The sequence below is a fragment of the Canis aureus genome, chromosome 19 (assembly GCF_053574225.1).
Source record: "Canis aureus isolate CA01 chromosome 19, VMU_Caureus_v.1.0, whole genome shotgun sequence".
NCBI lineage: Eukaryota > Metazoa > Chordata > Mammalia > Carnivora > Canidae > Canis > Canis aureus.
Window position 1 is genome coordinate 45,418,502 of NC_135629.1, and position 14,587 is coordinate 45,433,088.

The following is a 14,587-nucleotide window of genomic DNA, read 5'->3' on the forward strand; positions in this document are numbered from 1 at the left end:
TACGTGTAACAAAAAACACGAATAAGTCCATTCTTAAGGGTCCATCCAAATATAAGGGATAGGTCCTGCTACAAATGAGAATTCCAAACTTGGTCAACAAGTAGTTCTATCCACCGACTATTCAATTCTAATTTTTCAGAAGTTTTGAACAGATCAGAGAGGCAGATATGTTAAAGTATCCTATGATCATCTCTTCCTAAGAGAAATCTTAGCTGCTTTTTACCCTCTAAACCCAAGGTAAACCCTTTTTACCCTTACACCAAATATAAGTAGTTCATTTCAAATGAGTGAGTAGGACAGGTACTGGGAACCACGAGGACCTGACAGAAGGCAGAGAAGGGAAGCCTCTCCCCTACCCTCTGGGGGAATGAGGGTATGAGGGTGCTGATCCCATCCTCCTGCCCAGTAACAAGGACTATGTATATATAGGCCTGAAGAACCTCCTTATTTTTGTAATACCAAATGTCACAGTCTACAGTCTTAGATGGACTTCTAAAGCCAGCAAATCCACCTGGAATGCAAAAGCTCTGGGAGGTGAGTCTGTGCCTCTGCCATCCGCCCTTACCTGCAGGCATGTACAGGGAGATCCTTTGTGTAATAGGTATCTTCTTCATCTTCTTCAAAGTTCAACTCAGCCAACAACTGGCTGGTCTTGGCCACGCTGTCATCCACGGCCCCATTCTGCAGAATGCCCTCTGGTCCACCGACCTACAGCAGAATAGCAGCATCACCATGCAAGGCTGCAGCTCTCGGGCCTTAGCCCAGGCACATGGCTTCTCCCCAAATGTGCTCCCCACAAGCACCTTTCCATGAAGCACTGGCCTGCTCACTACTTTGAAACAGTTCAGCTTCTTCTGATTGGAGTTTTCCCACTCTCTACCTCCCTATTTAACCTACCTGGTCAAAAACAGGGTGCTGGTGGCCTAGGTCATCCACCATGCCTCTTGCATATCCAGGTCCAACCCCATCTGGTCACGGAGACATGACCCAACCAGGATGCTGAAGAAAACACTTCGTTCCCATGACTGAGGGCCACAAGGAGCAAGATGACTTTCTACAAAGCAGTTGCAATCCCCTCTGGGGACAGTTGCACATGTCAGGCCAGACAGCCTGGAATCCCATCACAGAGAAGGGTCCTGTCAAAGCCTAAGCCAGAAGTAAAGGTTGTGTACACTGGAGATGTGGGACAGCAGTTCTCTCATTAGTATTTCCTCCACTGCCAGTTTCCCTCTCTGGAGGGCAGCCCTTCTTCATTATGAATCAGAAGTTCAATGTTTAAGACAATCTTCCGAAATGAGGCTATAAACTTACTCCACATATTACCTTTTGTATGTTACAACAGCAAAAGCATAAAACAGGCGATTTTAACAGTAAGCCATGAATTTCACAGGCACTTCTCCTGAGCTCAAACGTCCATTCAGAGGCACATAGATTCAGTTTGCCAGAGAGTAACAGGCATTCCTAAAGCCACCTCCAGGAACCTCAGGTGGCGGTCAACAGTCCTTGTCATCTCTCCCCACAGAAGGAGATGACACATCTCCCACACAAGGCTGGGTCAGGCAGCAGGAGAGTGGAGTGGTGATGAGGACAGGGAGGAATGACAGGGCAACCCCAGGGCAGGCACCAGGTCTCTCTGTGAGACAAGACCTGACACTGGTCTCCTTCCCTCAAAAAGCCCCTGCCACCTGAGCTATGCCATGTGGGCCCGCTCAAGCCAGCAGCGCCTGTAGGGCCTTTTTCCCTGTCCACTGCTCCAGCCAAGGCACCTGTAAGATTCTAAAGACAGCAGCTCAGGGGCACCTGGGTGGCTCAGTCGGTTGAACGTTGGATTCTTGGTTTCAGCTCAGGTCATGATCTCAAGGTGGTGGGATTGTGCACCCCCCACCCCCCACATCGGGTTCTATGCTGCTCAGTTTGGTTAGGATTCTTTCCCTCCTCCTCTCCCTCCGCAGAGTGTTCTCTCTCAACAAAATAATATCTTTAAAAAAGAGATAAAGATAGCAGTTCTCTTGGGAATGCAGAAGTCCAGAATCAGGAGTGCTATGCCCCTCAGGGGGTGTTCCAAAAATTGCAGTGGTGCATTTGGGTTGTAAGTAGGAGGTCTAAACCTGTGTCTATAATGGTCTCAGCCCAGACCAGAACCCTATTTCACAGCCTCTTCCACTACTTTAATGTACTTTTTTCAGGTAGGCAACAACCAATTGAAATGCAAGAAAACCATGCTTTGTTCGAAAAAAGAAAAAGTTTTTTCAAAGAAAAATCAAAATTAACTTTTGGATTTTAATGCAGGTAAGTTAGTGCTATAACATAATCATTAGCATTTGTGAATCCCTGATATCTTTTTAAAATTATGGTAAAATACACACAATATAAACTGTACCATTGCAACCATTTTTAAGTGTACAGCTCAATGGCATTAAATACATTCATATTATTCTGCAACCATCACCATCATCTATCTCCAGAACTTTTTCATCTTCCCAAACCGGAACTGTCCCTATTAAACACCAACTCCCCATTCCCCTCCCCCAGCCCCTGAAGCCCCCCATTCTAGTTTCTGTCTGTGAATCTGACTACCCTAGAGACCTCATATAAATAATCTCATAGCATTTGTCTTTTTGTGACCAGCTTATGTCACATAGCATAATATCTTCAGATTCACTCATGTTGTAGTAGGTGTCAGAATGTCCTCTTTTAAAGCTGGTGCACCTGGGTGGCTCAGTCAGTTAAGCATCTGACTCTTGATTTCAGCTCAAATTATGATCTCAGGGTTGTGAGATCTACAGGTGTAGAGCCTGCTTGAGATTCTCTCTTTCCATCTGCTCCCTCACCCCCATCATCACCCACTCACATGTGTGCTCAAAGAAAAAAAAAAAGTTCCTTTTTTAAGGCTGAATAACATTCCACTCTATGGATATACATTTTGCTTATCCATTAATTCTTCAGTGGGGACTTGGGTTTCTTCTACTTTTTAGCTGCTGTGAACATAGTATATATACAAATTATCAAATCCCTGCTTTCAATTCTTTTGGGGATATGCCCAGAAATGGGCTTGTTAGATCTTATGGTAATTCTGTGTGTCCTATTTTTGAGGAACTGCCATAGTATTTTCCACAGAGGCTACACATTCTCCATTCCCACCTACAGCGCACAAGGGTTCCAACTTCTCCACAGACTCATTGATCTCATTATCATTCTTTTGTGTGTTTTTTTTTTAAATAGCCATCCTAATGAATGTGAGGTGATCTCATTGTGGTTTTCATCTGCATTTCTCTGATAGCTAATGAAGCTGAGCATCTGTTCACGTGCTTGTTGGTCACTTGTGTATCTTCTTTGGAGTAATGTCTACTGAAGTCCTTTGCCCATTTTTAATTGATTGTTAAGATTTTTTTGTTGTGTTGTCCTCTGAAATTCTGGTAGTTGGCTATCATTTCAAAAAGTCACCCCTCTGGCTTCCCCTGACACATGCAGTGGCGATACTAAGTGTGAGGCTACTCACAGGGCCAGCGCTGCTCACTCACAAGGTCTCCTGGTATGATTGCCCCTAGGCACACACAGTGTATGTGACAAGTTATGGCACCTGGATTTAACCTTATGGCAGTGAAGGAAGTATACATATCACACTTCAGAAGGCAACAATTAGAAACCGACATCTGTGATCCCACTTCAACTCAATACACTGCTTTCCCAAATACTTGAGGTAACAAAGTTGTTTTTGTTGTTTTTTTTTTTTTAAAGATTTATTTATTCATGAGACACAGAGAGAGAGAGAGGCAGAGACACAGGCAGAGGGAGAAGCAGGCTCCATGCAGGGAGCCCGATGCAGGACTCGATCCCAGAACTCCAGGATCATGCCCTGGGTCAAAGGCAGGCGTTAAACCACTGAGCCACCCAGGGATCCCCGAGGTAACAAAGTTTTTAAGAATATTAAGAAACTCAAACTTCTTTTTACTTGATCTAAAAGTGTTCTTTCCATAGATCTGATAACCTGAACTTAGATAAATGGATATTGACACCTTTTATGACTTAACTTTGATCATCTTTCATCTTTCCAGAGAGAAACGTGGTACTTTTCTAATCTAATCTCAGCAGAAAAACACCTTAAAACCCAAGATCACCTAAGAAGGTGGTCTAGGAAGGAATCAGCATGTGGGCCCACCTCTCAAGTTCAGAACAGTACTTACATTTTTAAATGGCTGGATTAAGTGCCTAATAATATCCTCAATTTTGCTGCTTCTCCTGTAAAGTCTAGAATATTTACTCCTGTAAAGTCTAGAATATTTACTATCTAGTCCCTGAAGAAAATGTTTACAGAACAACTCCTAAATTTTTTTATCAGGTTGCATAAGCTTTTACATATAAATAAATGTCCTTGGTGATATCTGAATCTTTACTTTCCTGAAATATCAAACTTTGTACATAGAGTAATATAGAAAAGTGCATACTACCCAGGTGCTCTCTTTCAACCCACTCTTGCCTTATCTGGGCCTCAGATCCCACAGTTCACCTCCCCTAACCAGGGAGAGAGGCGTGAACCAGCAAAGGATACATCTACCAGACATGTGGGGACCCTCCCTGTACCACACTTACCCCTTCAGGTAAGGGGCAGGAAATTTAGGTCTAATCTCAGAATTCCTGGGGGACAGTATGATACTGATACAAGGTCAGGTAGACTTTCCACACCTCCACTAAAGCCGGGGAAGCTGGAGAGAAGAGTTCAGATTTCCAAAGCCCCAGTAGTCCTCCAGCTTCCTGGTTGGGGAACATGTGCACGTGCACACACATGAGCGCATACACATATTCCCAGTTCCCATGCAGCCCCATTCCTGCCTAGCTATGATCTGGCCACAACACAAACTGGCTTCTATAGCTAGGTTGTTAGTTTCTCCCTCTACTCTCTGGAAAGCTTTAAGATAAACATTAACTTCAAAAATATATTTGACCCCAGAAGCTATAATTAAATTAGTTAAAACAAAGCACTAGAGAGCACAGAGAGGTCTTACAACCCGTGCCAGGTGACCCGACAGGAGGACTGTAGGGTCCTGGTCTTTGGCCAGTACAGGACTGAGGTCCTCTGAGGTTATCAACCTCTCACTTCCAGCCAGGATCCCTGAGGCCTGCCAGGCTGAGGTGCAAGACACCCCTGTAATCACAGGCACACCAAGCCCACCCCCAGGAACCACGTCACTGGGGAAACAGTTCATTCCCTCACCTCTGCTCTGAGTTTGAAGTACACCTTCTCTGCTATTTGAAGTTTATCTATGAGCTGCTGAGCTGATCAAGGCTGCAGGCAGAAATTTCTGCCCAGGGACAGTTCCATACAACTAAGTACAGAACTCAAGATTGTGCACATCTTGAGGATAGCAGGAAGAGCAATCACTTTAGACCTACATTGACTCCTCAATGTCTGAAAAGTGTTATTTTTTTTAAAGATTTTATTTATTTATTCATGAGACACACACAGAGAGAGAGAGAGAGAGAGAGAGAGAGAGAGAGAGGCAGAGACCCAGGCAGAGGGAGAAGCAGACTCCATGCAGGGAACCCAACATGGGACTCGATCCCAGGACTCCAGGATCACGCCCTGAGCCCAAGGCAGATGCCCAACCTGTCAAGCCACCCAGGCATCCCTTAAGTATTTTTTTTTTTTTTAATCTCAAAGTTTAAGTAAAAAGAGTGGGAAGTCCCCTTTCCCTCAGTGTGGCCCCAGGCAGAGGGGAGTGGCAGAATCTCTAAGCCTTACCTAAGGAAAAGGCTAATAACAGAAGTTCTGGCCTTCCCCCAGCTTTTGAGAAAGTTCCAAAACTACAGAGAATGAACAACACACACCCGTCACCTGAATCCACCAGCCACTCACATTTTGCCATGCTTGCTCTCCCCCTCTACACACACACACTTTTATTTTCCTGATCCATTTCAGAGTCACAGGCCCCAGGAAAAGCACTTTCTCCATATAATCATAATACAGCTTCCAACTGGAGAAAAATACTGATGAAATTGATAGAATATTGCTATCCAATGAGCATGGTCACAATTCCCCAACATCCTAATAATGTCCTTTGTAATTTTTTACATTCAAGACCTAGTTAACACATTACTTGTAATGTCTCTTTAGCCTTCTTTAACCCCTTAGTTTTAACCACATGTAAATGATGAGATTCAACCATTTCTGACCTATGAGGATGACGTCACACGGTCCAACTCAAGAGCCTGGTCCCCAGCTTCTGGACAGAAAGGATCCTCACCAGCCTCTTCTTTACAATGGACCCTTTTCCTGGTCAGCATGCTGAGTCTAGCCCTATGGTTCATTTCAATGCTGAGTATTCCTGACATGTCTGAGGCATCCCTAGCTAGCCTTGGGCTGCCCCTGTCTGCCCGGCCCTGGGATCGCCACTCTCAAATAAGCTCACTCCATACCTGCAGAGAGAAGGCAGTGTGTGACAAGGGGGTTCAGTCCAGAAGCGAGGACATCTCACAGGACAATAACCCCATCTAGACCCCAGCTCAGGGGCATGAAAAGGAGAGAGAGGGACTGCCCTGGAAAGCAGGAACAAAAGACAAGACAATCATATTAACGCTGGGCCTCACAGGGGCCCAGATCAAGCCAAGACATTTTCTGACAAGTGAAGAATCTGACTGTGGAGAAAGGGAAGCCCCGAGTACTAGATGATCCCAAAAACTATTGTCGGTGCTGTTCATCTGACAACAGCAGTACTATGACAAAAAAACCACCTTTTTGTTTCCAGAAATGCGCACTAAATAGGAAAGGTCAAAATGAGTGTGTATTGCTAGCTCATATGGCTCAATCTCAGAAGGAAGGGTAAAATGACATGTTGGATTCACTTTATAACTATTTGGCAATGAACAAAAAGGGGGAGAGGAAAATCTTCACAACTGCTGAATTGAGGAGATGGATGGTCAAGGTTTGTTTTACATAGAGAATTCATAACCAACATTTTTACATAATACAGATGGACAAGGTGGCCTTCTAAAAACTGGGTTATTAACTCTATAGAGCCATGCACTCAAAAAGACTAATGGAAAACAAGCACAGCTCCAACCAAATACCTTCCAGTCCAGGATAAAGAGAGCAACCTCCCCAGATTCACGGTCATCCCTGGCCACTGAGCTCTGCAAGGAGCTAATAAGCAGAATGGAGGGTGCCATGCTCAGTTGTGACAAAGAGCTACCTGCAGAGCTCAGCAAGCAGCCTATGTCTAGAAGCCACCCTGGCAAAAGTCTGGAGGAATCCTAAGAAGCCTGGTTTGGCTCTGTAGTCCAGCTCACAAGCTGCTACCAGACCAAGGCATATTAAAAGCCAACAATGACCCTTTCTCAGCATCCCAGTGTTTTATCAGAGGAAGCAGCAGGATTCGGCTATCAAGGAAAGCTCCTCTGGCAAAAAGAGTTCAAAGACCCCCTGAGCATAAGACCCAGACACCTAGAAAAGGGAACACTGAAGATTCAGCCAGATTTGCTGCCCTTCTGCACCTTCCAGGCCACACTGTTCTGGGTCCCACTGAGCAGAGCTGGGTGTCAGGACCTTTTCTGTGGTCAGGACTATCCCATACCACTGAAAGACCACCCTGCCAGGGTGGCAACCCACAACTACCCACAATCTGCCCCCTCCAGCCTCTATGCATGCTGCTCTGATGGGCCTTTCTCTCCTGCAGGGCTTCTCACCCTTCCTCTCAGAGTAGTGCCTCCAAAGAGTCAGCTGACCAGCACCATTCTCACCCATACCTCCCACCAGTGTGGAGCCCTTCCTCACTCTTGGAGGATCATGGGCTCTGATGAAAATCACATACAGGAGCTAATGCCTGCTCTAGCCATAATTCCTTATGAGGACTCAGGGGCAACAGGTTATCCAGTGCAGTGAACACATCCCAGGAGGAGTGGCCACTCTGGCTGCCTGATACTGTGATAGCTCACACACTCCCTGGTGCACACAGGCACATATCCAAGCACAATGCACTCTGCCTGAGCTCCCCTTCCAGCCTTGTCCACACTCTGCCAGGTCCACCCACCATCTTAGGGCCCTTCCTCTCAAGTGAGGTCATGGTACCCTTCAGCAGCTCTATGAGGCTCCAGGATCAAGCCCAAACCCCTTGGCATGGGATACCAGTCTGTACCCACTCTCCATCTAAACCAAGCCAAAAGTAGTGTCCCATGCCCACTCCTCTGCCTAGCAGGCATGCCTTCCTGAACAACTTAAGGACCACTATTCACAAAGGCTTTCCCTCTGCAGGGCAAACCACTCCCTCTTTTGGGCTGTCATAACCCCTAAGGTCAACTGCAGTCTGGGCATTTCTAACAAAACAACTACAGATAGCAATGGATTCACTTTGACACCCAGGCTTCACAGAGCACAGCAAGGCAAGGAAGCAGCAACTGCTGAGAGGGCAAGAGCCAAGGAGGACCAAGCTGAAGAGGTTGGCCTGACAACAGATATATGAGGGTTCCCAGGCTCATCGTGAAAGCAGTGTGGCCAGGCCACGGTTCCTGACTTTGAACTCAAGTGGAGGGCTTGGGTACACAGGGTGGTGAATCTCCCCAACATGTGACTGGGAGTGGCCGAACACAGGGTCACTCCATTTCCCTACATTAGAGCTATTGAAGAGAGACTACAAAGTTTAACAGGAGCAAAAATGAAGGAAAAGAAAAGAAAAAGAGGAGTGAAGGAAAATCAAAGACAATGAACAATGTGTGATTGAACTCTGCCAATTTACTAGAAAAACACTGAACTGCACACTTAGAAATAAGAGACTGTATAGTACGTGATCATACCTCAATAAAGCTATCAGAGAGATGTCTCCTTTTTTTGGTTATGGGAGCTGGAGAACTTTTTTAGTTAATATTGACAGTGTACTAGCGTTAACTCTGCCCCCAATTCTACTGCATCTGGGTTAAGAAATTGGGATAAAGAAAGAGTCATTTCACTTATGTGACTGATACAGAAGCCCTTCCTCTCCCCAAATTGCCCATTGAGTCCGAACCCTTTGGAAACAAACCAGGGAAATCCAATAAGGGGAAAGTGCCAGACAAACACTTGCCAGAGCTCCTGCAAGGTTACCCGTGTCTTATCTCCAATTTTCTCAAGGTGTGCTTATATCACAGCTGAACTGAGTGTTCATGAAACCAGATGGAAAAAGTCCCAGATTTTAAACTCACCACTTTCAGGAACCCCTGAACTATACTGAACTCATTCCTCCTCTTCATAAGCTACAAGCCAGTAAGCAGATGATCTGTTTACCTGGCTGCTCAAGAATATGTCAGGACAGCCTTCCATGATGAATTCTGAAGGCAGCCAGGACTATGGTTTTAAAGACTAAGTTAGCAACTCTTTTTTTTTTTTTTTTTTTTTTTTTTTTAAAGATTTTTTCATTTATTTATTCATGATAGTCACAGAGAGAGAGAGAGGCAGAGAGACACAGGCAGAGGGAGAAGCAGGCTCCATGCACCGGGAGCCCGATGTGGGATTCGATCCCGGGTCCCCAGGATCGCGCCCTGGGCCAAAGGCAGGCGCCAAACCGCTGCGCCACCCAGGGATCCCAAGTTAGCAACTCTTTAGCCAAGTATCTTACTAGCCAAGTATCTTACCAGTTGAATAGGAAAAACAAGCCCAAGTGTATGTACTCAGCACTACAACTGATGGGGGAACCAAACTGGCACAGTTGGTAGAGAGACTCTTCATCTCAGGGTCATGAGTTCAAGCCCCATGTTGGGCAGAACCTACTTTAAAAAAAGAATGCCTGCGTGGGTCAGTGGTTGAGCATCTGCCTTCAGCTCAGGGTGTGATCCTGAGGTCCCGGAATCAAGTCCCACATCAGGTTCCCTGCATGGAGCCTGTTTCTCCCTCTGCCTCTGTCCCTGCCTCTCTCATGAATAAATAAATAAAATCTTTAAAAAAGAAAAAAAAGACAACTGATGAAGAGCCCCTGTTTACCTGCTGATGGTCACTGGGGTTGTCCCAGTCTGAGGCTCTCATAAACAAAGCAGGTATAAGTACTCAGAGCAGCCCCAGGTGTAGACAACTGTCTTTGTTTCTCTGCTGGGCCACAGAGGTGTGAACCATTCTACCAGCAAGGTATGACTGCTCCAAGTGGTTTTCCAGCCTTTTAAGGAATCTAAGCCACTCTTATGAGTGGGTAGTGATATCTCCACATGGTCTTGAGTTTCATTGAGGTATAACTGACATACAATCAACAGTGCATGTTTAAAGGATACAATTTTATAAATTGACATACATCCATGTATGTAAACACCCACAATCAAGATAATGAACATATCCATCACCGAGTCTTCTTATGCCCTTTGTCATCCTTCCCTTTTTTTTTTCCCTCCCCCAACCACTAATCTGCCTTTTATTACTATTAGTTAGCACTTTCTAGAGCCTTATATGAACAGAATAAGAGTCACAGAGTATATACTCTTTGTCAGAATGCTTCTTTTACTCAGTGTAATTATTCTGAGATGCATCCACATCATTGTGTGTATTAACATTTCATTCTTTTTTTTTTTTTTTTTAGCTGGGTAGTGTACCCAACTCTTAGATTTCTTTTTTTTTTAAGATTTATTTTTAAAAAATAATAAAGATTTATTTATTTATTCACGATAGAGAGAGAGGCAGAGACACAGCAGAGGGAGAAGCAGGCTCCACACTGGGAGCCCGACGCGGGACTCGATCCCGGGACTCCAGGATCACGCCCTGGGCCAAAGGCAGGCGCTAAACCGCTGAGCCACCCAGGGATCCCCAGATTTCTACCATAATACCCATATTTGAAGAAAACTTGAGAGTACTGACCATCAAAAGGAAATATTCCAACGACTGTAACACCAGCTATTATGCAAAGCACTTCTGAAATTACCTTTCCCTGCCCTTTGAGGGGTGGGGGAATGGCCCAGCAAAGAGTCAGATAATCAAAAGAAAATGGTCCCTTGTGTCTTAAGGACACCTGACAGGGCTATGTCAGCCCTTGTCATCCTAGGATCTCAAAGGCTTTGAGAAATACCAGTTTTATTTCATAAACAAGAAAACAAGTGTTATTTGAGCTCAGCAGGAGTCACCCTTGCCTGCCATTCTCCTACTCTGGCAGTGACACACATTCTGCCTCTAAACAAGCTTTCAGGTAAAACCAACTGAGCATCGGGCAGCCCAGGTGGCTCAGCAATTTAGCGACGCCTTCGGCCCAGGTTGTGATCCTGGAGACCCGGGATCGGGTCCCACGTCGGGCTCCCTGCATGGAGCCTGCTTCTCCCTCTGCCCGTGTCTCTGCCCCCCTCCCCCCGTGTCTCACATGAATAAATAAATAAAATCTTAAAAAAAAAAAAATCCTGAGCAAAACTGGTATCAAATGTGGCTGCACGTTGGGAAACAATCTGGCAGCTCCTGGATGGGTTACCCACAGAGCTACCACACAACCCAGCAATTTCACCTACAGCCACACAGAAACTTGTACACAAGCGTTCACAGCAGCATTATTTATAATAGCTAAAAGTGGAAACAACCCAAACATCCACCAACAGATGAATGAATAAATAAAATGTGGTCTGTTTATATTGTGAAATATTCAGTCACAGAAAGAAATGGGAGTAGACATGTGTTACAACATGGATGAACCTTGAAAACATGCCAGACACAGAAGACCATATATTGTCATTTCTATCAAATGTCCACAGTAGGTAAACCCAAGACATTAAGATTAGAGGTTGCCTGGGGTTGGAGAACAGAGGACCAACAGGCTAAGATCTGTGGGGTTTCTTTTTAGGGTGATGAAAAATGTCCAAAAATTGATTATGGAGATGGCTGCACAACTGGGGATATACTAAAAGGTACTGAACTGTATACTCTAAACTGGCAAACCATACGGTGTTATGAATTCTATCTCAGGAAAGCTGTGAAACAGAAGTGGCTGCACAGCATTTGATAAGTCACAGCCACTTATCCAATAAGATAAAATCAAAAGGCATTCAGAATGGGTTTTTTGAGTCTTTCTGGAAGCCCCATCGTACAGTTAGCTATACAGCCAACTCCTGAGGACAAATAAGGAAAATCCCAAATGTTGCAGGCAGCCAATGCCACCAACTGGCACAGGAAATAATCAACTTTTTTCCACTTTCCAATTCTATTCAGACTTTCCTGCCTCCAAACTTAGGGCCTTCTCTTGCAATAAAAAGGATATTCCCCAAACACAAAAGTTAAGCTAAAGGTGAGTGGGTCAGAGTTAATTAAAGGCAAGGAAGGGTAAACCCTTTTGATGTCATGAGAACTCAAATGAGCTAAACTGCAACATTTACCTAATTTGGAGAGTTTAAGGCTCTTGTTTTACATAGATCAGTGTCCAGGTACAGAAAAATAGATCATTTCAACTTAAAGAGAAGGACACACCCTGCAATTAATCACACAGACCTGCAAGGACAACACTAGAAGTCAGAGCTGCTGCTTTATATTAGTTACAGTTTAAAAAGAATTTGCAATAAAACAATTACCTTTCCCAATCCTGAGCTGCCATGAATCCTGGCACATTGCTCAATGGAGAGATTTTTCTCCTTAGCCTTCTGGCCATGCTGGACACAAGTTATAGACAGTGCTAACCGGTCCACCCAAACATGAGGCCAGGTCTCACATATGTTTAAAAGTAACAAAACTCCTATACTCCCTTTTTACAGTTGTGGAAACAAGTCTACAGAACATGAAACTACAGGTGTTATGAGCTGCCAGCCGCTCAGGCAAACTCTCCTCTCTACCTTCCTCCACCATATGTAAACCAAACTGAAAAAACATACATACTTGCACACCTGTTCTCCCTGATGCTCCACCCAACAGGCATCTATTTTTAAGGAATCTGAGGTTAGAATGAGTCAAATGTTTTCTGCTTCTATTAGGGGCTAAAAGAAAATCCAAGTGGGTGGTCTACCCACGGGAGTGACTCAATCAACTAGAATGCAAGCCCTCCTCCCCCAAGGACAGTCTGAGCTCACACTGGATGAGATGGTGTGGCTCCCCCAGCCCTGACGGTGGGTCCTCATACCAAGGGACACCTGTGACAAGGTATCCCAGCCCAAGACCCCAGCCAGTGCCCTCTGCCACACCAGAGCAGGGACCTAGGTTCAGGAAGTGTGAGTGTGATACTTCCCATAACCCAAACTTAAAATATCCAAGTAGCTTTCCCCTAAACATTCACTAAAAACATTCATTAAAAACAAAATTTTCCAACGTGGCAGTACCATTTATGTAAAACCCACTAGCACTACCCCATTGGAGGAACAAACTCAAATCTAACTTTTCCAAGGCAGGGCTGTGGAGTTACATAACAGGTCGGTTTCAGCAACAGGCAATACAAGGAGGAAAAACAAAACGCAACCTGTCTCTTGAATAATCTTAATAGCCAACGAGTATGGGGGTCTCGATTGGTGGCAAAAAATCGGTTTCTGCTGCAGGAGCTTCGACCCTCTCCTCTCCAGCGTCCCAGGGCCTGGGGAAATTTGAACCCGCGGCTCAGTAAGCATGATTGGGGGGGAGGGGTGCTGGGACCACAGGTGGGGGGGGGCAGGGAGGACGGATCGGCCAGTGGGGGAACCCAGGCAGATCACCCCGGCGCTGGCTTGAGCAGGGCACGAACGCAGCAGGAGGGAAACTCGGGGACAGGTCATCCCCAACCTGGCCAGGGACCGACCGACCGCAAGTCACCTCGGACACGCCCGGAAGGGACTTCGGGCAGGTGACCTAAGATGCGGCCTGAGGTAGATCCTGAGCAGATCACCCGGACCCAACCACAGCCGGACTCCAAACAGAACTACCCAGGCCCAGCTGGAGACGGGAAACCGGGGCAGGTTACTCCGGGCCCGGCCGGAATGGGAGACTCGGGGAAGGTCAGCCCGGGCCGGGCCTGAGTCGGGGACCCGAGACAGGTTACTCCGGACCCGGCCAGAGGGCAGGACCCCGAGCAGGCTCCCGGGCGCCGCGGCCCAGCCCGGGCTTCCGGCGCCGCCATGTGCCGCTCACCTGCGCGTCCAGCTGTCCGGCCGCAGCGCCCGCGCCAGCGCCGACCGGGCCGCCCGCGCCACCTCCTCCGGGGCCGCCGGGGCCACCCGGGGGCGTCTGCGTCTGACTGGGGAGGGTGAAGTCGGTGAACTCGAACTCCGAGCCCTGTGTGTCGGCGCCGAGCAGCTCGGCTTCCTCGGTGTCCAGGAAGGTGAGCGTCTGAGAACTGGGCCCGTACGCCTCCACGCTCATGGTGCCGCCGAGTAGGGCCCTCAGGCCGGCTCCGCGCCGCACTCGAGCCCGCCGCCGCGCTGAGGCCTAGGCCGCAGGCCTCGGGCCACCACCGCCGCCGCGCCCACGCTCCTGAACCAGACTGAAACGCCCTCCGCGGCGCGAGCTGGGCCAAGAGCCACGCGTGCCGAGCCTCCGCTGCTGCCGCCGAACCCCTCAGCGCCGCTGCTCCCCTCGGAGCCGCCCGCCGCTCGCAGCCCCCGGCAGGAACCGCCGCCGCTGCCGCTGCCGTGCGCGTGCGCGAGCCCGACGCCGGCGCAGGTGCGCGTGCGCGAGCCCGACGCCGGCGCAGGCGCGCGCGCTCCTCGCGGACGC

General features: G+C 47.2%; 1 protein-coding gene across 4 annotated transcripts in view; it reads right to left on the reverse strand.

The window, feature by feature from the left end:
• UPF1 (UPF1 RNA helicase and ATPase) overlaps positions 1 to 14,474 on the reverse strand; it is a 36,540-nt gene extending 22,066 nt beyond the window's left edge. Inside the window, exons 1-2 of one of the 4 annotated variants that reach the window (XM_077859313.1) lie at positions 14,003 to 14,474; positions 566 to 708 (exon numbers count right to left, since the gene is read on the reverse strand). In XM_077859313.1, coding sequence (XP_077715439.1) covers positions 566 to 708; positions 14,003 to 14,233 — 374 coding nt within the window. In that variant the 5' untranslated portion in view covers positions 14,234 to 14,474. The remainder of the gene's footprint in view (positions 1 to 565; positions 709 to 14,002) is intronic. The other 3 variants (XM_077859315.1, XM_077859314.1, XM_077859316.1) reach the window with 3 other exon arrangements.
• Between the last annotated feature and the right edge of the window lie 113 nt (positions 14,475 to 14,587).